This window comes from Sorex araneus, chromosome 1 (genome assembly GCF_027595985.1).
Source record: "Sorex araneus isolate mSorAra2 chromosome 1, mSorAra2.pri, whole genome shotgun sequence".
Lineage (NCBI taxonomy): Eukaryota > Metazoa > Chordata > Mammalia > Eulipotyphla > Soricidae > Sorex > Sorex araneus.
Genome location: NC_073302.1, coordinates 149,892,488 through 149,911,939, shown reverse-complemented (window position 1 = coordinate 149,911,939; position 19,452 = coordinate 149,892,488). Strand labels below are relative to the sequence as shown.

The following is a 19,452-nucleotide window of genomic DNA, read 5'->3' as shown; positions in this document are numbered from 1 at the left end:
TTTCCACCTTCTCTTGTTTCCTGGCAGTGTTCTCCTTCTCATCTTGGAGTTTCTTATGCTTAGCTACGGTTGCTCTGTTGTTCAGAGCATCTATTAGGATTTTTATAGCACCTATCACGCTCTTCATTTCTAATTGTAGTCGTTTCCTCATTTCAACTCATATTTTCTTGCCCTTTGTTGACTCCCTATGCCATCGTTTCTTAGACTCATTAAACATCCTTCTCACAGTGTCACTGAAGTCACTGTCTAAGAATTTACTGGGCTATTTGTGTTCTTTATGTCTTCAGTGATACCATTTTTGTTCGTTGAACTTTGATTACCTTCTATGTGGTTTCCCCATTGGTTTTCTAGTGTTCTTGTGCTGGGGGTCTTTGTAGTTTGACCCCCTGGAAGGTACTGAGGGAGTAGGCTGAGTGTTGCTGTCCTCCCCCCCCTCTGCCCATCTTCCTGAATGACAGGCAGTGTAACTGTGAGGAGCATCGGGCGTGCAGGCTGCTGGAGCCAAGCCTCCTGTTCCAGGGTAGGTCCAGTGATGTCCACTGGAGACTAGCCTCACTGGGGGTGGCAGAGCAGCAAGAAGACGTCCAGGAGCTGCGTCACGGGCCAGTTAATATGGCGCAGGTCAGGGTGAAACTGGCATACTTTCCATTGTTATGCTAGGAAATGTCACAGGACATAAAAAACTATGGAGAAGACATAAATTATTTCTCTCCCATCAACTTCATTTTGCTTCCCAAGCTGACTAGAATACAGATTGAAAATAAAGGAGGAAGTCAATTCAGCTTATGTTTCATGTGTAATTTTGGATTCAGTAGTGAACAGCTAGCAAAACAGACTTTTTTTAACTTCATTTTTGGCTGTATTTGTGTCCTTTTGGTTACTTATCAGGCCCTCCCCCTAGTTGGTCCTCAGACGCCCCTGGGGCCCCTCCCAGTGATCCTTCGCTGGCTGTGACTGTGGTCGCGGTCAGTACCAGCCAGGGCCTCGAGACCCAGCAGTGCAAGTGCTCGGGAGCCCACAGGGTGCCAGGGATGGAGCCTGACTCTTGTGCTCTCTCCCCATCCCTTGGCGGTTCTTTTGCAATATTGGTGTGGGCTTTTTGATTTTTTGTTTATGTTTGTTTGTTTGCTTTCATCTTTTTTCTATTCTTTGTTTTGTTTCTGAATACAAGAGTCTTCTAGTCTGCTTGGGTATCGATTTCCTCAACTGCAAAAGGAATATAGAAATTCTTGCCTGTGGCCTCATTTTAAATTGTGACAACATGTGTAAGACCAGCTGGCAAGGAACCATCGCAGTTTTCTTTTGATCTTCCGTAATTATGAGCCTGTGCAGCTATCTTGACAGCCTGAGACTTTTGTTGTTTCCATGTTATATCCAGGCCCAGTATTTTACCCATCTGAACATGCATTAATTTAACCACAGATATTAAAGGAAGAGATTTATTTGAACTTGGTTTTCTTGGGTTCCAGCTATCTTGTGGAATATTGAGGGAAAATTCTATGACCGGTATTTGTGTGGAAATGAATATCAGGTTATATTCTGAGGCTTTATAACTTATGACAGAGCCTTTTCCATTCTCTTCTTTCAAGTCTTTTTAGCCCATCCTGCTTGTTCTTTAAACAGTTATCCACTCTCCAACTTCAAAATCATATCTGGAATTTAAATTCGCTTCTAGCATAACAAGGAGACCGGGACATAGACTGAGACAGTCAGCCTGGCCCTGCTCTGCCCATCAGGGCGACTTAGAGAATATTTCCTCTTTCCATGCAAAAAAGCACAGTAGAAATGACATCTGTGCCTATATATTCATTGCAGCACTGTTCACAATAGCCAAAATATGGAAACAATCGAGTGCCCTAAACAGATGACTGGTTAAAGAAACTTTAGTACATCTACACAATGGAATACTATGCAGCTGTTAGGAGAGATGAAGTCATGAAATTTGCTTATAAATGGGTAGACATGGAGAGTATCATGCTAAGTGAAATGAGTCAGAAAGAGAGGGACAGACATAGAAGGACTGCACTCATTTGTGGAGTATAGAATAACATCACATGAGGCTGACACCCAAGGACAGTAGATACAAGGGCCAGGGGGATTGCCCCATAGCTGGAAGACTGCTTCATGAGTGTAAGGGAGAAGGCAGATGGAATAGAGAAGGGATCACTAAGAAAATAATGGCTGGAGGAACCAGTTGGGATGGGAGATGCATGCTGAAAGTAGATAATGGACCAAACATGATGGCCTCTCCGTGTCTGTGTTGCAAGCCATAATGCCCAAAAGTAGAGAAGAGAGTATGGGAATGTTGTCTGCCATAGAGACAGGAGGAGGGTGGGAAAGGGGGGGTATACTGGGGATATTGGTGGTGGGGAATGTGTACTGGTGGAGGGATATATATATTTAAAATATATATTTTTAAATATATATTTATATGTATTATATATGTGTGTGTGTGTATATATATATATATATATATATATATATATATATATATATTTCCTCTTTCCTGGAAGCCTTAGCTCTCCTTTTTTTTTTTTCTCATTTTGGGTCACACCTGGCGATGCACAGGGGTTACTCCTGGCTCTGCACTCAAGAATTACTCCTGGCGGTCCTTGGGGGACCATATGGGATGCTGAGATTTGAACCTGGGTTGGCTGCATACAAGGCAAACGCCCTACCTGCTATGCTATCGTTCCAGCCCACCTTAGCTCTCCTCGCAGATCAACTTGGCACCTTAACTTGGCTTCCCCATTCCTGAGATATTTCCATGTATATTATCCTGTTGGCCTGTTCAAAAAATACACTGAAATAGATATGGTAAAATGGTATGTTATAATTACAAAGATGATCATGGGAGCTGAGTGAAATGACATGATATCATCCCGGTCCTTGAGTATGTGAGTGCCTCGCATTTGATGTAGTGTAGTGCAGCCTGCACAAGCCAAGCTGTGAGGCTTGGGGATACCCACTTGTGTGGAAAAACTAACACTGTTGCCCAGAGTTTATTTCTTAATTCTGCTTGGCTTTCTATCATGCCCCACTCTTTAGAAAACATTTACAACTAAATACAGATTTGATGATGTTACCTCCTGCTAATTTCCTCTCATTTTCTCTTTGATTGTCTTTTGCCAGATGCTTTATCCGTGGTATTTGAGATCATGAGACAAGAAGCCTTTGACGCACCTTCTACCCAGCTTCTCTCCCTCCATGTCTTGTACCAATGCCTGGCAAAGAAGAAGGACTTCAGTGTAAGTGATCTACCAGGGGGTTCTTCCGCGGGGCAAGGAGATGGTACCGCAGTAGAGCATTTGCTCTGCAACTGTAAGGCTCTGAGTACCGTCCCCGGCACTGCAGAAACGAAACAACAATAACCAATCCTTAATCTTACAGCCAGGGAAAATAGCTGAAAGGACTGGATGCCTGCTATGCATTCATGGGCCTGGGTTCAGTCCCCAGCACAACGTGAATTCCCACATATCAAGCTGGGAATGATCCCTGAGCACCACCAAGTGTGGCCTAAAAACAAGCAAAACAAACAAACAAAAATGTGGTACTCGAACCTTTGCAAAGGCAAACAATGATGAGCTCAGTGCAGGTGAGGAACCAAGGGAAGCCCAGTGCTTGGGACCTGGAAGAAGGACCCAACATGCGAGTGTGTGGCCCTGTCTACCCAGGGACAGTGCTCATTCCATGCAGCTCAGCTTCTGGTTTCTAACAAAGCAGAGCGGGAGGGTGAGAGAATCCCAATGAAGATTTTTCCGAACGTTGTGAAGATTGAGCTAGACTGAATGCACCATGGAGGGGAGTTGCTAACTTGAGGGCTGGACCTGGCAGAGCGGAGATGCAGCAGGGCAGCCAAGGATGGCCTCAAGCTAAGGTGTTATTGGTTGATGGAGTGGACCGGACACACACAAGTGGGCATCCCCAAGCCTCACAGCTTGGCTTGTGCAGGCTGCAATACGCTCCATCAATTACAACCTAATGCCAGTTATTCGCCTTAACCTTAATTACTCTGGGTCAGTCCCGAACAGAATGAGACCATCAGCCTGGCCCTGCTCGATATCAGGTCTGAGATCGGGTATTTCACCATTGTTGATTTTGTCTTATATATAGTCATAAATTGTAACAAAATAAAAATAATATTCAAATAATACTCATACTAGGTAATATTCTTAATAGTTCAAGGCTTTTTTTTGCGGGGGGGGGAGGAGTGCTTCAGTGGGGTTTTTCCCTCCACCCTCACCCTGTCTTCTTTATTGGTGTTGCTCACCAGGGTCCGTGGTTTCTGGCCATGGCACTCACGCTAATTTTAACTGCAGTGCTTACCCAGGATTGCACCCCTGTGTGGTGCCCACACGGTGGATCACAGACAGCAGAGCATAGACGACACAGACCAAGGCTCAGACAGCAAAACAGACAGAACCACGCCAGGGAATGTGGAACACCAGAAATTCCAGCTCATGACAGGCCTTGTGTCTAAGCCTGGTGCCATATATCTGAGGGTGTAGAGTTTAAGTCCACATATGCATTTATTCTTCATAACAGCACTGTGTGATGAGGCCTGAGTTAATAGCCACCCAGCTATTATTTGCCATCTTGAAAAGACAGTCTAGCCCTAGAGATTGCTCTTAACTCCAGTGTGATACCAAAAAAATCAGAGTTTTGGGAGGAAACTGAAACTATCTGCTAATCTAGCCTACATTCTATTTTTATTCTTATTTTCTTATTTAGTGTGCTATGCTAGCCCATTACTTCTCAAGCTTTTCCCAACTGTGACTTCTTGATTTTTTAAATCTTATTTTATTCTTTGTCTTTTTGGGTCTCACTCGATGATGCTGTACTGTCACTCCAGCCCCAGCTGTGACCTCTTCTGACCTTATTTCTTTCCTGTGTGTGGCTTCTCCCTCTCTCTCCCTTCCCCACTTCAACCTACCTATTAACTACCTGGACCTGTGCTTGACCCCATTTATGTGATTTTTTTTCCTTTGGACTATTTTAGCCTTTGGTGTACCTTGTATGCATTAACTCATTAGCTCCCTGTTGAGCGCCGGTCTCATCCCATATTGTACCAGCTTGGTGCTAGTTTGACAACAGCCAGTGAACTTCTCCTGCTTACAGTCAGGGAAATCAAAGACACATCAAGCAGAACCAATACCAGGGTAAGACCATGACTGTAATGAGACTGGAAAGAAGTCATCTGTGAAAAGCCTCTATTGTGGAAGATGTGTCTGTGTGTTAACCCTGTTTCTCAGGTTCATGTTCAAAGCTGAACATGAACTGCTGGAAGAGGGGGAGAGGGTCAGAAGGAAGAACCAGCAGGGACAGAGCCCCATGGCCCTGAGCACAGCTGAGGGCGGCAGAAGGAACCCAAGAGCATGGTGGGGAGCATGGGGGACGACCATGAGGCAGAATGTAGGAGATGCTAAGCTGTTGGGTCCACACCGGAAAAACAGCAGGCAAGATTTCAAGCAGAGGCAGAGAGGATGGCAGGGCCAGGGGTGCGTTGCCTGTGAATGAAATCAGGATAGGTCAGGCGCGACAGGATGGCCGTGCTCAGGATGCGTGGGCGCTGCTCGTTCTTCAAGCAAGAGAGAATGGTGGGGTGGGGGCCAGAAGGTGCTGACACTACAGTCGCCAGGGGGCATAGGCCTGAGGGAGGCAGGGAGGACAGCAAGAGGCAAATGACCTGGTGAGGAGGCCAGTGTGTAGAGAAGCAGGAAACTGGAATCAGATCTGAGCACCTGAGTTTCTGGGTCGGGAACCTGGACAGAGGGTCACCTTGTGTTTGCAGTGGGCACTGCAGCTCTCAGGAGAACAGTCTTCTGACTCATTTCACTTAGCATAATACTCTCCATGTCCATCCACTTATAAGCAATTAGTAGCACTGTAGCACTGTCATCCCATTGTTCATCAATTTGCTCAAGCGGGCACCAGTAACATCTCCACTATGAGACTTGTCTCACACTTGTTGTCTTTTTTTTAAGGCATGTGACTAATTGCTTGCATTCACTTATAAGCAATTAGTAACATGCCTAAAAAAAAAATTTAAAAGCTAACAACAAACCAATAAGATGTGGGGGAGAATAATAAAAGGGTACTCTATTTTCCAAAGAGAGAGAGAGAGAGAGAGAGAGAGAGAGAGAGAGAGAGAGAGAGAGAGATACCATGGAGGATATAGGAACCTCAGTAGAAAACTCTGAACCACAATTATGATTCGAACACCCTTCTATAATTGTTTGCACCTGAGCCAGAAAGCCCAAAGAAAAAAATCCAGGAGAAGAGAAAGAGTGTAGGATAAAGGACTTACCTAGCTTGGGCTAACCCTAGTTCAGTCCCTGAGCACCCCATGGTTCCCCAGCCATCAGGTGTGGTCCTGGGGGCACCCAAGCATGTCCAGGATGGCACAGGGGTCTCTAGCACACCAAAGGGCAAGGGCAGCAGCGTGTCCTTGGATCCTCAGGTTAAACTGCCAGCCAGTTAATGAAAATCATCTCTGGAGGGGCCCCTACACCCCTGAGCACTGCTTGGGAGAGAGAGCCTCTCTTGCCAAAAAAAGAAAAGTTTGCAATTGTGGAACTTGTAAATATATATGTATATATATGTATTTTTTAAGTGTTTCTGAGGAGGTAGGTAAGATGTGGACTTTTAAAAAGTCCATTGAGATGATGCATTCGGTAGGGCATTTGCCTTGCACACAGCCATCCTGGGTCCCCCAAGCATTACCAGGAGTTATTCCTGAGTGCAGAGCCAGTAGCCCCTGAGCATCGCTGGGTGTGGCTCAAAACTTTTTTTAAAAAATTGAATTTAGTGTGTGAAGGAGGGAAATGGAACCAGAAATTAATTTGAAGTGGAGTGAGAAAGAGGTAGGGGGACTGTGAAGGGGACAAGGGAGAGGTGGGAGGGGAGGATTTGCCTGCAGGAATGGAAGAAGGGGCAAACTCAGGAAAGGGGAGCCTTGAGCACATAGGTAGAATTGCGCCTGATTTTGCCCTATCATAGTAGTATGTACTGCAGAAGCCTAAGGCTGGGAAGAGGCCTTATAGTTTGGGGGGGGGGGGCTTGGTTTGTTTTGTTTTGTTTTGTTTTGTTTTTTTGCTTTTTGGGTCACACCCGGCAATGCACAGGGGTTACTCCTGGCTCTGCACTCAGGAATCACCCCTGGCAGTGCTCAGGGGACCATATGGGATGCTGGGAACCGAACCCAGGTCGGCCACGTGTAAGGCAAACGCCCTACCCGCTGTGCTATTGCTCCAGCCCCGAGGCCTAATAGTTTCTGTGAACCTATCATCAGCATTTTCTAGAAGCAGCGGTGGTCTCATTATTCCTAGACAACCATCAAAAGCCAAAAATCTTTTCAGACTTCAGTTTCCCATTCCTTCTGCCTTTCTTTCAAGTCCTTTTGCAAATGCTCCCATTTCCATCACCAGCCCAGCCGGCCGAGGCCCCAGCCCCCTCAAGGACACTGCCTATGCGCCTTTTACCTCCTAATGTATGTTCAGACCATAGATCATTTTTCCCTGAAGAAAGAAAAACATAACACTTAGAGCTCCTGATTTATTATGCACTTTGTGTAGTGTCTGTGCGGGGGGTGGGGGGTGGGGGGCTATCTATCGTACTTGGGAGTGATTTTGCTTTGAAAGTGGCATGACCCGCGCCTTCATTACCGGCTCCCCTGCTGATCCATACTGCACAAGTACCTGGGGAGACTTTGTTTTCCCTTGAAGGTCTTTATTTTTTTTTTCCCTCTCAAAAGGTTTAGAAATTATACTTACTTAGAGTTGAGTACACAAAAGTCCAGAGGCTTGCCTGCCCATTAGCCCTGGGGTGCCTCTCTCACGCATGGCTGCCGCTCTCACCTGCCCGCCTCCTTCACGCTCCTCTTCCTTCCGGACCTGTGACGCAGGGCCCAGAGCAGGCCAACTGGAACTTTTTGTTCAGAATTTCGAGCCAGAATCAGCCAGGGTGCAAGCAGACTCCCATGGCACCTGGTGGATCACGGCGCCCTGAAGAGTGTCCTGCCCTGTTCCTCCTCTGGGGCCCTCTTTCCTGTGAGTCATTCTCTCCCCCCCCCCCGCTCCCCCCCCTCGCTGCTGTGATTACTCTGCAGCAAGCTTAGCAATCCCTACATTTTTGCCTTTTTATATTTCCACGTCTCAAAAGGATTCAAAGGCACTGAACTGTAATTTTTTTTTTCCTCACTCCCTGGGTTGAACGAAACAACCACTTAAGTGGTTTTGATTGCCTGATTTCTTCTCGAGAGGCACAAATTTATCTAAAAGCAACCTAATAGTTGTATTTCCTTTAACACTGTGAAGTCGAAGGGAGCTTGTCACTGCTGAATTGGATAAAATGTGGAAATTCGCGCCAGCCGGTCAGAACAGTGGGGGTGAAAGGCGGGACCCAGTGCCTTGGGTTGCAAGGCCTCTGTTCATTCATTGATGGGCTCAGCCAGGCTGGGCCCAGTGTTCTCTGTGTTTCTGTTTGATTTGGCTGTTCTTATTGTAAGAGGAATCTTATTTCTGGGCCAAAATTTGCAAAATCCTAAAGAAGAAGAAAACCAAAATTGCTCATAAATACCCATCCCAGGAATGTGTTCTCATGCAGGGTATTTCTTTCCTGCACTTTTCATAAAACATAAATACATTTTTAAAAGAGCTTTGTTGTTTTGCTTTTTTTTTTTTTTTGACTTAACACTTCTTTTTTAAGCTTAGTGTTTTCTTCCTAGCAAAAGACACACGTTTGCGTAGTGCTGATCGCTTGTCCAAACCACTGTCCCCTGTGCTCTGTTGCAGTGGGAAGAGGAGCGGAACTTTGGCGCCTCCCTCCTGCTCCCAGGCCTGAAGCAGAAGAACTCGGTGGGGTTGAGTTCCCAGCTGTATGGCTTTGCCCTCCTCGGTAAGCCACGTGAGCCTTAGATATACAGACCTTCTTTGTTGAACCGTTCTGTTCCTCTACCTCAGAGCAAAATGACAATCTGATTCAAATGTGCTAGTGACATTCCAGCACAGCTCTCTCTTTGGGCATTAAAATGAATGTTTTAAAGTCCTTAAGTTATAACCTAAGACCATAAAGGGATTTCTAAAAAATGATCACCACTGGTTTAGTTAGACCTGGTGGTCCTCAACGCAGGAGACAGAGGAAGGAAAGAAACTTCTGGTCCCCCTCTGGTGAAATTGGCCAGTACTATTTTCCCCGGTGTTAACCAAGACCTCCCTGGCAAGAGGAAAGAAATGACAAGTTGAGGCTGAACTCATTTTCCCGGCATTGAGGGAGTACCAAGGTAGGGCGAGGGAAGTGATGACCGTGCTTTGGATGACCAGAGAGCAACCCTTTGGCACCCAGTGGTAGTGCCCCGCGGTGTCTGTCACTCTCTCTTTGGGCCCTGATTGTATGAGATGAGATGGGTGAGAAAGCTGTGCAGATAACGTCCAACCTAAGTGGGAGTAAAGTGTGTCCTGACATGAGCTGATGTTTCATCATTGTTCCTTCCTTTCTCTTAAGTAGATCCATCTTTGAGAAAGCACTTGCTCTTGGTCATCCATGACTTCTACTTACAGTTGCTTCCAGAAAAATCACCCAAGTCTGTTTGCCTGTTCATTGAAGTTATCTACACCCCCTCCCCCATGTTGTGTTGCATTGGTAGATGCTGATTCTGACATAAACTGACTCAGAAAGCCCAGAATTCATCAGACTTTGTTGAAAGTCATTTTCTTCCCTTGGACTGGCTTGATTTGCTCTCAACTGAGAAGGCTTTGCCTTTGCCTTCAGCATCCTGGTCTTCTCAGCATGAGCAGTTCCAGTTGTCAGGACGAAGGAGACCTAGCTGCTGGTGGGTCCTGAGCAGAGCCTGGCGCTGGGCTGGGCGGCCGTGGCGAGGCAGCTCATTCTGTGTCCTCCTGGGCCCCTGACGGGAGCAGTTTCCCAGAGCTTTGACTGCCGCCAAGCCCAGAGCCTCTGCAAGGCCAAAATTAGCTGTCACCTGATAAGCCTGGGCTATTTATGGTTTCCACAGCCTTCCAAATCCTCCTTCCCGGCAGAGGGAGGGAGGTAAGTGAAGGTGGCTTTAAGAGCCGGCCGCAGAGGTGACTTAGGTCATAGAGGTACGGAGAGGGCTTCTGTCCCCCAGAACACGGAGGCACCCCCTTCTGGACCCCAGGACCCTGCTGCTAGCATCCACATATTGTGGTCCGGGTGGAGATGCTTTGAAGAGTGCTATTACCATAAATACACAGGGGGGAGAGTTTGAGTGTCCCCAGACCCCCAGATTACTCATGTATCCATTCAAATAAGAACTTTCTTCCGGAGAGTCGGGGAAGCCTGTACCCAGAGGAGCATTCATGTCCTGAGAGCCAAAAGGACGATGAGGATTTTCTGATTTAAGACGCAGTGAAGCTCAGATAAAGGAAAGGAGAGCAGCGGGAGATTTCCTCCCCCCCACCCCTTTTCATACAGGGTATTTGGGAGCAATTTTGAAACATGTTCAACATTTCCTGGCAAAGTCAGTTGTCAGACATTGAGAAGATTGTCACAGGAGCAAAGATGTAGAATGCCTTGCTTTTTCTGTAGAAGATCTTGTTCTTGAAGCAAAATTAGTGTTCCAATTCTTTGACTTATTTGGCAAAAGTATCCCCACTTGGGGATAAACAGCGTCAGCCCTGAGAGCCTCCTCACATCGTCGAGAAAGCTCCCTGGCCTCAGTGAAAGGGAAGGGAAAGCCTTCATACAGTTTAACAGTAAAAAGTGTGTGCAGGGCCAGGAGTGATAGTACAGTAGATAAAGCACTTAGCCTTCCATGCTGCTGACCTGGGTTGGAACCCCGGCACCCCATATGACCCCCCCAAGCACAGCCAGATATGATCCCTGTGCTCAAACCCAAGAAGTAAGTCCTGAGCATAGCCAGGTGTGCACCTCCCCACCCCACCCCTGCCAAAAAAAATTGTGTGTGGGCTCCCAGAAAATACCTAACCTTGGCTAGCCCATGCTTTGTCCACAGAAGGCTCAGGTGTAAACCCCAGTACTGCATGGTCCCTCGAGTGCCACTGTAAGTGGCCCCTGAACACCAGTGGGTGTGGCCCCCAAGCCCCCAAATGAAAGATCAAGTGTACGTAGTAAAACTGTGGCCACATTCGTCATCCATCTAGACGGTCCCTAAGCGGGATCAGCCTCCCAGTTGGACATGTTCTTCTCTGTTTCTCGAGCTGCCACCAGAATGTTCTGTGCCTCAGGTGCCCAGTACAGCCATGACTGAGCCTTCTCGCGTGTTCTCTCCGACACAGGGAAGGTGGAGCTGCAGCAAGGGATCCGCGCCGTGTACCACAACATGCCTCTGCTGTGGCGGCCAGGCTACCTGGACCGGGCCCTGCGGGTGCTGGAGGACGTCGCCGCCTCCCCCGACGATGGCGGGAAGCTGTGTAAAGAAGCGGTAAGCCCCGGCCGCCTCCTTGGGCCTGCCCGGTGCAGCTTCCAGTCACCATCACTCCCCCCCCACACACACCTTCCCGCTCCCCTCGCCTGTTATTTCTGTGGGGTGCTCTTGAGGCATGACAAACCACATCCTCCCTTTTTCCGACAGGAAGGGAAAAAAACAGCCCTAGAGGATGAGGTGAATGTTGATCTTCTTCTAGCTCCCCACCCAGGAGGAAAACTCTCCAGCTCCCAGAAATTCAGACCGAGTTCAAGAAAATCCCGCCCTGCCCACTGCCCCTCCCGTTCCCCTCACCCCTCGCCACCATCCACAGGGAACCCAACAGAGGACATGAGATCAGGGACATTTTTCATGGCGTTTCTGTTCCCTCGTGGAGTCCCGGGAGAGTGTCCAGCAACTGTCCCCTCAGGAGCCCCCTCAGAAAGGCGACTGTGTGTGGGGGGCGGGGAGTGGGGGCAGCACGGCCTCTTCTGGGCACCACCACAGACCCACTCTGTGGTGAATGTGGGGTACTGAGGAGATCCGGATCAGGTGCCTTTAGTGGTTCTGAGGGGCTCGATTCTCTGCGCAAGAAAGCCATCCTCCCTCGGGCGTCAGGCTCTCTGCTTCCCCACTCTGCGTGAGCCCAGGCCCGTCATGCTGGGAGCTTGCTCCGCTCAGGAGACCAACGCCTTGTGTCCTCCTGCTGGGTGACAAGCCATAGGTCCCCCCCACCCCCGATCCCTAGTGTCTTCTCCTACCCATGCTCCCATGTAGCCAAGTGAGACCTAGAGCACCAGGTATTTATTTGCTGGCTGGGGTGTCCCTTTAAGTATGAGCTGCTTAAAGTTTTCTCTGCCTTGGCCACAATCACTAGAGCTCACCCCTCTGTAGATTCAGTGGCGAGGGGTGTGAGTTGGGTGCCTAGCAAATTCATGTCCAGGGCACCCCTCTGCGCCCTGCCTGCCATTCTAACTCGGTTATATAACAAAGGATATGCCATTCTAAATGCTTGTCACCGTTTTAACCTCGCTGATGTCCCTGTTCAGTGATGGAAAACACAAAATTTCCATACAATCCATTGCTGGGAAAACATCCCTTCCAGATTTGCATTCTCCTGAGTTCCAGCTTGAGAAGAACATGGCTCACCTGTCAGCAAGAACAGCCCGTAGGGCCGGCATGGGCTAGTGGAAGCATGGCCCTGAAATTCTCTGGATTTTCTTCTCGGGTGATGTAGAATGTATCTGACCAGCAGGTGCTAATGCTGCCCTTGAGGTGATTTCTAGCACACCGCTGATGATTAGGCCCTCCGGGAGGTGAAGAAAGTGGCCCTCAGCCTGGAATTGGTAAGGGGAGAAGGAGCCAAACTGATAGAGCCCCGTTTTCTTGTTAACTTGCGAAGTCACAGCAGTCTTTTTGTTGAAATGAACGCCACGCGCGTGCCGGGCCTGGAGTCAGAGCTACAGCAGCCCTGCAGATGCTCAGAGTGACCCGCTTGTAGACTGTGGTTGGCTGTTTTATTTTCACTTTCTACTTCTTCCCCCTTTTTTGGGGCGGGGGGAAGGGAGGTGGAGTGGGGCAGGTAGTGAGAAGGGTTGGGCCGCACCCAGCGATTTTCAGGGCTTAATTCTGTCCCTGCCCTCAGGAATTACTCCTTGCAGTGCTCAGGGGGCCCTATGGGATGCAGGGGATCCAACCCAGGTCAGCCATGTGCAGGGCAAACACCAAACACCCTACCCTCTGTACTGCCTCTTGGTTCTCACTTTTTCCCACTTCTAGCCCATTGAGGAAGAAGACATGGAAGGGGATGGCCTTCAGTACCATGTCCCTTGGATTTCTACCCAAGTGGTCCCAAGTGAAGCCCTTGGTTCACTTTTACAAAGAACCCTGAGCTTTCTTATTTGTGCCATTTGTTGTGGACTAAATTTTGGTGCGGGGGCTGGAACCTACAGAAATGAGACATGCTCTCTCCCACTGAAGCGGCATCCCTGCTCCTGATGGGTGGTTTTGTTTTTGTTCTAGAGGGGGGAAGTGAGGGACCATACTCAGCGGTGATGCTCAGGGCTTTCTCCTGACTTTGCACTTGGGAATCACTCCCAGCAAGCTCAGGAGACCATAAGGAATGCTGGGGATCAAACCCAGGTTGCCCACGTGCAGGGTAAGGGCCCTACCCGCTTTCCTGTCACTCCAGGCTCAGGAGATACCTCGCTGTTGTCTCTTGTGCTGACGGAGCTCTCCACATGATTGGCTCACTGTGGCATTTGCCGCTGCCCTGTGTCCAGGCCCCCTCGCAGCGGTCTTTGGGGGCACTGCGTGTTCAGTCTCTACCCCTCTGTCTGTCTGCAGCTGGATGTGCTGGACCGAGTGCTGGCAGCCCTCACGGCGCCAGCCGCCGAGCCTTCTGAGGAACAGCCCGAGGAGGGAGCTGCCAGGCAGGGGCCGGAAGTGTGGACAGAGCAGCTGGACATAGAGGAAACAGAGCAGTCCAAGCTTCCCCGGTACCAGGAACGATTCCAGGTGGGTCGAAACGTCATGGAGACCCTCTTCAGCTCTACATGCAACCAGCACGCTCCACAGCTGTGGCGACAGACAAGCAGTCCTGTCACACATCACTGTCACACATAAAGGCATTCGGCACTGACACCAAGAGTGACATTTTTATGGCCTCAGGCACGAGGCGGTCTTAAAAGAAACAAATGGAATTTTTATGCTCCTCTTGATACCTGCACACATCAGTCACCGTTTTGTTCACCGCGGCGGCCTGTCATTACCCAGTCACCCCTGACGGGTGCTGATGGAGGGGAAATAGCTCGCCTGAGTGCCCGCTGTAAAACTCTGGCTTGCAGAGCCAGACTCGAGGCTGCTGGAGCTAAGAGGCGCGCGTCTTCCTTGCTCCTCTGTGCATGTGGGCCATGAGAAGTACTCTCCTATGCTCCACTGAAGGTGGAGACAAAGTGGCTGTTTCTTGAGCCCTGAGCACTGAGTCTCGAGCACTCTGGGTAAGGTGCCCTTCGTAGCCATCAGCTCTGCAGCCCACAGTGCTCTGTGGTCAGATCAGGCAAGAGGCGCTATGTTCAAAGTGTAAACCCTGTGCCTCTTCCTGCCTGTTTCTCCTCTGCTCACTGCCGCAACAGAAAAAAAGGGCAGGAACTGGAGCCATAGTAACAGCGGGGAGGGCACTTGCCTTGCAGGAAGCCAACCCGGATTCCATCCCTGGTGTCCCATATGGTCCCCCGAACCCTGCCTGTGATCCCTGAGGGCAGAGCCAGGACAGGAGTAAGCCCTGAGCACCACTTGGATGTGGCTTGAATAAAAAATGACAGAAACAAAAGGCAGCCTGAAGGGGGATTCTTTAGAAGAAGAGAAACCTTGCCGGCTGGCCCGCTGTGCCATTTGATGTCCCCAGAGAGATGTTCCCAGTTTTGCCAGGTGGTCACATTTGGCTCTTCTCACTAGTTACATTGGGGCAGCTGTGGGAAATCTCCATCCCCATCTGACAGGGTCGGCCCTGGGACTCCGAGTTTCTCCCGGTGCTTCTCAAAGGCCTTACCCAGCTTCCCTCTGTTATCATCTGAAAGCCGAGGAAGGTTAGTCGGTGTTCCCAAGCCGTGTGGAGTGTCCACGGCAGGCCTCGGCTGAGAATTGACATGCATCCTCTCCTTTGTCTGACTTTGTAAATTTGCAAAGACAAACACAAGAAAAGCACCACCTAATTCTTCAGATGGTCATTCACCACCATTTTCTCTTGTTTCTCACACATTGAACCTCAGAGGCTAGAAATGTGAACCTGTATGAATTCTCAGCCCACCCTCTTCCACATGTGCGTTATTTTTTTTTTCTTTTTGGGTCACACCCGGCGATGCTCAGGGGTTACTCCTGGCTCATGCACTCAGGAATTACTCCTGGCAGTGCTCGGGGGACCATATGGGATGCTGGGAATTAAACTTGGGTCAGCTGCATGCAAGGCAAACGCCCTACCCGCTGTGCTACCACTCCAGCCCCACATCTGCATTATTTCTTAAAGATGAAGAGACAGACATTGAGGACTGACTGTATGAGGCACCACTTCCTGTCACCCTATTAGCTCTGGTGGCTGGTTCTGTATGTTACAGGACAGAGAAGTCAGTCACTTTGTGACTGATGAGACTTAGACACATTAACTAACTTCCTCTGGTATTCAGGCTGTCTCCGGGGCCTCAGCATCGGAGAGTGAGAACCAAAAGAAATAACATCTAGCTTACATTTCTGTTGCTTCCTGTGGCCGACCCATCACATGCGGCCTCTGGCTTTTCCTGGAAGCTGCAGGCCTTGACCATTCCCATCCCTGGGTGACAGGATGCCTCACCTGGACCGGCGCCTCACCTTGTCTGGGAGCGTGGTAGAAGTTACAACTGGGACCCTAAGTGGTTATTCTCCGATCCTCTCCACATCTTAGTGCACTTAAGTAGATTAGCGTTTTCAGCACTTCTCCAGGAGTACAGTATCAGCAACCCAGGGCCTGTTTCAGCTGGAGCTGCAGGCAGTGAGCCTGTAAAGGCTGACCTGCGACAGAGCACAGCAGGTGGGAGCGCCACATAGCGCAGCGCCCCTGGGAGCTGTTAGAGTGCCATTAGTTAGAGACCCTCTAAACAGTTTCCATCTGTTGAAAGTCACCCACTCCGTCCACCGGCATCATCTTGGTTAATGTAAAGGCAAAGATGGGATCGACATGCTCCCTTGTGTCGGCTGCTTCTGCCCTGTTTGTTTCTTGGTGCTTGGCCATTGCTGCCTGTTGGGGTGGACCACGCAAGGAGAAGCTGGCATTTGTCTCAGTCCTGCCAATTTCGTGGTTGAAAGCAAGAAATGACAGCAGAAATCATGCACCATGCTGTGAGTGAAAAGGGAGAAACCACACAGGCAGCTTAGCACAGTGACTGGTCTGAAAGAAAAAAAGATAAAAGAAAAAGGGGTGAGGGGCAAAACCTCGAGGGGCCCCGCAAAAGGGCTTTCCCCCCCGCGCTCTGACTGGGGGGTTTGTGCAAGTGACTGTCTCTCTTCCTCCCTTTATCCCAGCTGCTCCCTCACACACTTTCCCCTGCTTTGTTGCCCACAGGCCTTGCGGTCGAAGCTCCAGGCTTCAGGCAAAGTTGAGTCTGGAAGTCTCTTGACCCTGACGAGCGAGCTGGTGCGAGCACAGCTGCCCAGCTGCGAGGCGGAGGACATCCGGGCCTACGAGCAGAGGCTGCAACAGTGGCGGCAGGAGCAGGTGCAGCTGATCCAGAGGGAGCAGGAGCAGAGGGAGAAGGCGAAGCAGGAGCACCAGGCGCGCAGGGCTTCGAAGGTGTCTGCCTAACCGGGCGCAGACCCTGCCCAAGGACTTTCACAGTGACTCCCACCTTTTCTACAAGCACCAGGGTGGGGGTCCCAAGAGAGTACAGGGGTGGGGCTGGAGCGATAGTACATCAGGGAGGGTGTTTTGCCTTGCACGCGGTCGACCCGGATTCAATTCCCGCATTCCATATGGTCCCCTGAGCACCACCAGGAGTAATTCCTGAGTGCAGAGCTAGGAGTAACCCCTGAGTATCGCCGGGTGTGACCCAAAAAGCTTAAAAAAAAGAGAGAGAGAGAGAGAGAGTACAGGGGTTAAGGTGCTTGCCTGGCATGGGGCCAGCTCCAGCTCAGTTCCCGACACCACATATGCCCACCCGCTCTGACCCCACCCCTCAGCACAGAGCCAGGAATGTGAGCGCCATCACGTCTGGCCCCAAAGTGAAAATAAAATCCAGGGTGTTCTACATATGAAGGCTCCAGGCCACCTGTCCAGATGCCAAGGAGGGCTGCAGAAAATGGCAAGTTGTCAGACTGAAACCACCAGCTAACTAGCTTAAATTAGGAGCTCTCAGGGACGCTGGTGGCATTCATGGGAGACAGGGCCTTTGTGAGCATGGAAGGTTCCTGATTTTGCCTCTCAGTGCAGTGGTGTGCTTTCATTCAAAATCATGCCCTTTTGGGGCTGGAGTGATAGCACAGCGGGTAGGGCGTTTGCCTTGCACGTGGCCGACCCGGGTTCAAATCCCAGCATCCCATATGGTCCCCTTCGCACCACCAAGGGTGATTCCTGAGTGCATGAGCCAGGAGTGACCCCTGTGCATTGCTGGGTGTGACCCAAAAAGAAAAAAAAAATCATGCCCTTTTGTCAACAACGTATGGACGGGGTGCTGGGAGAGGCTATGGGTGGCACTTGAGCACAGGGGTTTTTTTGTTCATTTGGGGTCAAAACCCAGCAGTGGTCAGGAGCTGCCGCCAGTGGTGCTAGGGGACTGTGTGGTGTTGGCATCAAACCTGGATGTCCCATCTGCAAAGCAGACACTCCAGGTCTTCAGGCCATCTCTCAGGCCACGCACAGGTTTCTGAGTGGTGCCCAGCAGAGAGGAACTGCTCGTCCAGGCGCCTGTGTCCCTTTTCAACTCCTCCTTAATACAAGTCCTCCCCCGGAGCTAGGGTGCAGTGCCCACATGCCCCACCCACGTACCTCACCTTTGCCCTCATCCCGGCTCTCTCCCTTCCAGACCTGACCTGGGAGTTAGTACAGGACGGACAAAATCCCTTTGACCCCGGTGGCTTTTACATTTCAGAACCTACAGTGGCATTTTGTAAATAAAAGCTTTTGAGCGAGTTAGCCTTAGCGTCTGTAATGCTGAGTAACTTAAGCCTTGTCTCGGCACCTTCATCCAGTACGTCAAACAAGACTCGTGTAGACGGGGGCCTGTTCACACTCGGGTGCACATACAACTCATGCCCACATGTGACGGAGAAATTGGAGAAAATGAGAGCAGGGCCAGCACCAGCAGTTCACTGGTGACCAGAGTGACTGGACTCTCTGTGTGAGTTCGGGGAAGGGGCCGGGAGAACAGCTCTTGCTTGCTCTGTGATTTTGCCTCAGTACAGGGGTGTGCTTGCACTCAGAATCGTGCTCTTTTGTCAATGTATGGAAATAAAAACTCTGGGATTTCTTGTGGTGTGCTCTTACTCTATGATGGGAGGGGAGGAAATAGCACATCATTTTAGTTAGGGTTTTAAGTAACACATTTTCAGTGCTCTGTTAAGTGATTTATTATCACTGTATCTCTGTCCTCCTGTTCATCGATTTACTCGAGCTGGCGCCAGTAACATCTCCATTTGTCCCAGCCCTGAGATTCTAGCAGCCTCTCCTTACTCATCTTTCCCAACAACTGTAGACTTCTTTCAGGGTCAGGGGAATGAGACCTGTTATTGTTACTGTTGTTGGCATATCAAGTACACCACGGGGAGCTTGCCAGACTCTGCCGTTCAAGTGATTTATAATATATAATTATAAATACCATTAACAGTAATGAGGGTTTCGTGTGTGCCAGATATTTCAAACAGCCTGATCAGGGAGATACTTTTCATACTTTTTTTTTTTAATTAAATCACTGTGAGATACACAGTTACAAAGTTGTCTGTGATTGAGTTTCAGTCATACAATGTTCCAATACCCTTCCCTTTTCCTGTGTACATTTCCCAGCACCAATGTCCCCGGTTTCCAGTTTCCCTCCTTACACGCCCCTCCATCCCCAGTCTGCCTCTATGGCAGACACCTCTCTCTCTCTCTCTCTTGTTCTCTCTCACTCGCTCTCTCCCTCTCTCTCCCTCTCTCTCCCTCTCTCTGCCTCTCTCTCCCTCTCTCTCTCTCCCACTTTCTCCCTCTCTCCCACTTTCTCCCTCTCTTCTCCCTTCCTCTCTCCCTCTCTCTCTCCCACTTTCTCCCTCTCTTCTCCCTCTCTCCCTCTCTTTCCTTTTGGGCCTTATGGCTTGCCATCCATAACTGTAAGGTTATCATGTATATCCCTTTACCTAGCCTACTTTTAGCCCTCCACTTTTGTCCAGAATGGTCATTTCCAACTATCATTGTTGTAGTGGTCCCTTCTCTGTCCTCTCTCATCTCCATTGGTGACAAGCTTCCAACCATGAGCCAGTCCTCCTAGCCCTCATTTTTGTTGTCTGTGCATAGTGGTGTCATACAGTGTTCTATGTCCCAGAAACAGTGC

The 19,452-nt window shown here is 49.6% G+C and overlaps 1 protein-coding gene across 1 annotated transcript in view; it reads left to right on the top strand.

Moving 5' to 3' along the window:
* MRPS27 (mitochondrial ribosomal protein S27) overlaps positions 1-18,058 on the top strand; it is an 89,258-nt gene extending 71,200 nt beyond the window's left edge. The window contains exons 7-11 of the mRNA XM_004608503.2: positions 3,133-3,248; positions 8,793-8,895; positions 11,277-11,422; positions 13,751-13,921; positions 16,497-18,058. Of these exons, the coding sequence (XP_004608560.2) occupies positions 3,133-3,248; positions 8,793-8,895; positions 11,277-11,422; positions 13,751-13,921; positions 16,497-16,736 (776 nt within the window). The 3' untranslated portion in view covers positions 16,737-18,058. The remainder of the gene's footprint in view (positions 1-3,132; positions 3,249-8,792; positions 8,896-11,276; positions 11,423-13,750; positions 13,922-16,496) is intronic.
* Positions 18,059-19,452: the final 1,394 nt, after the last annotated feature.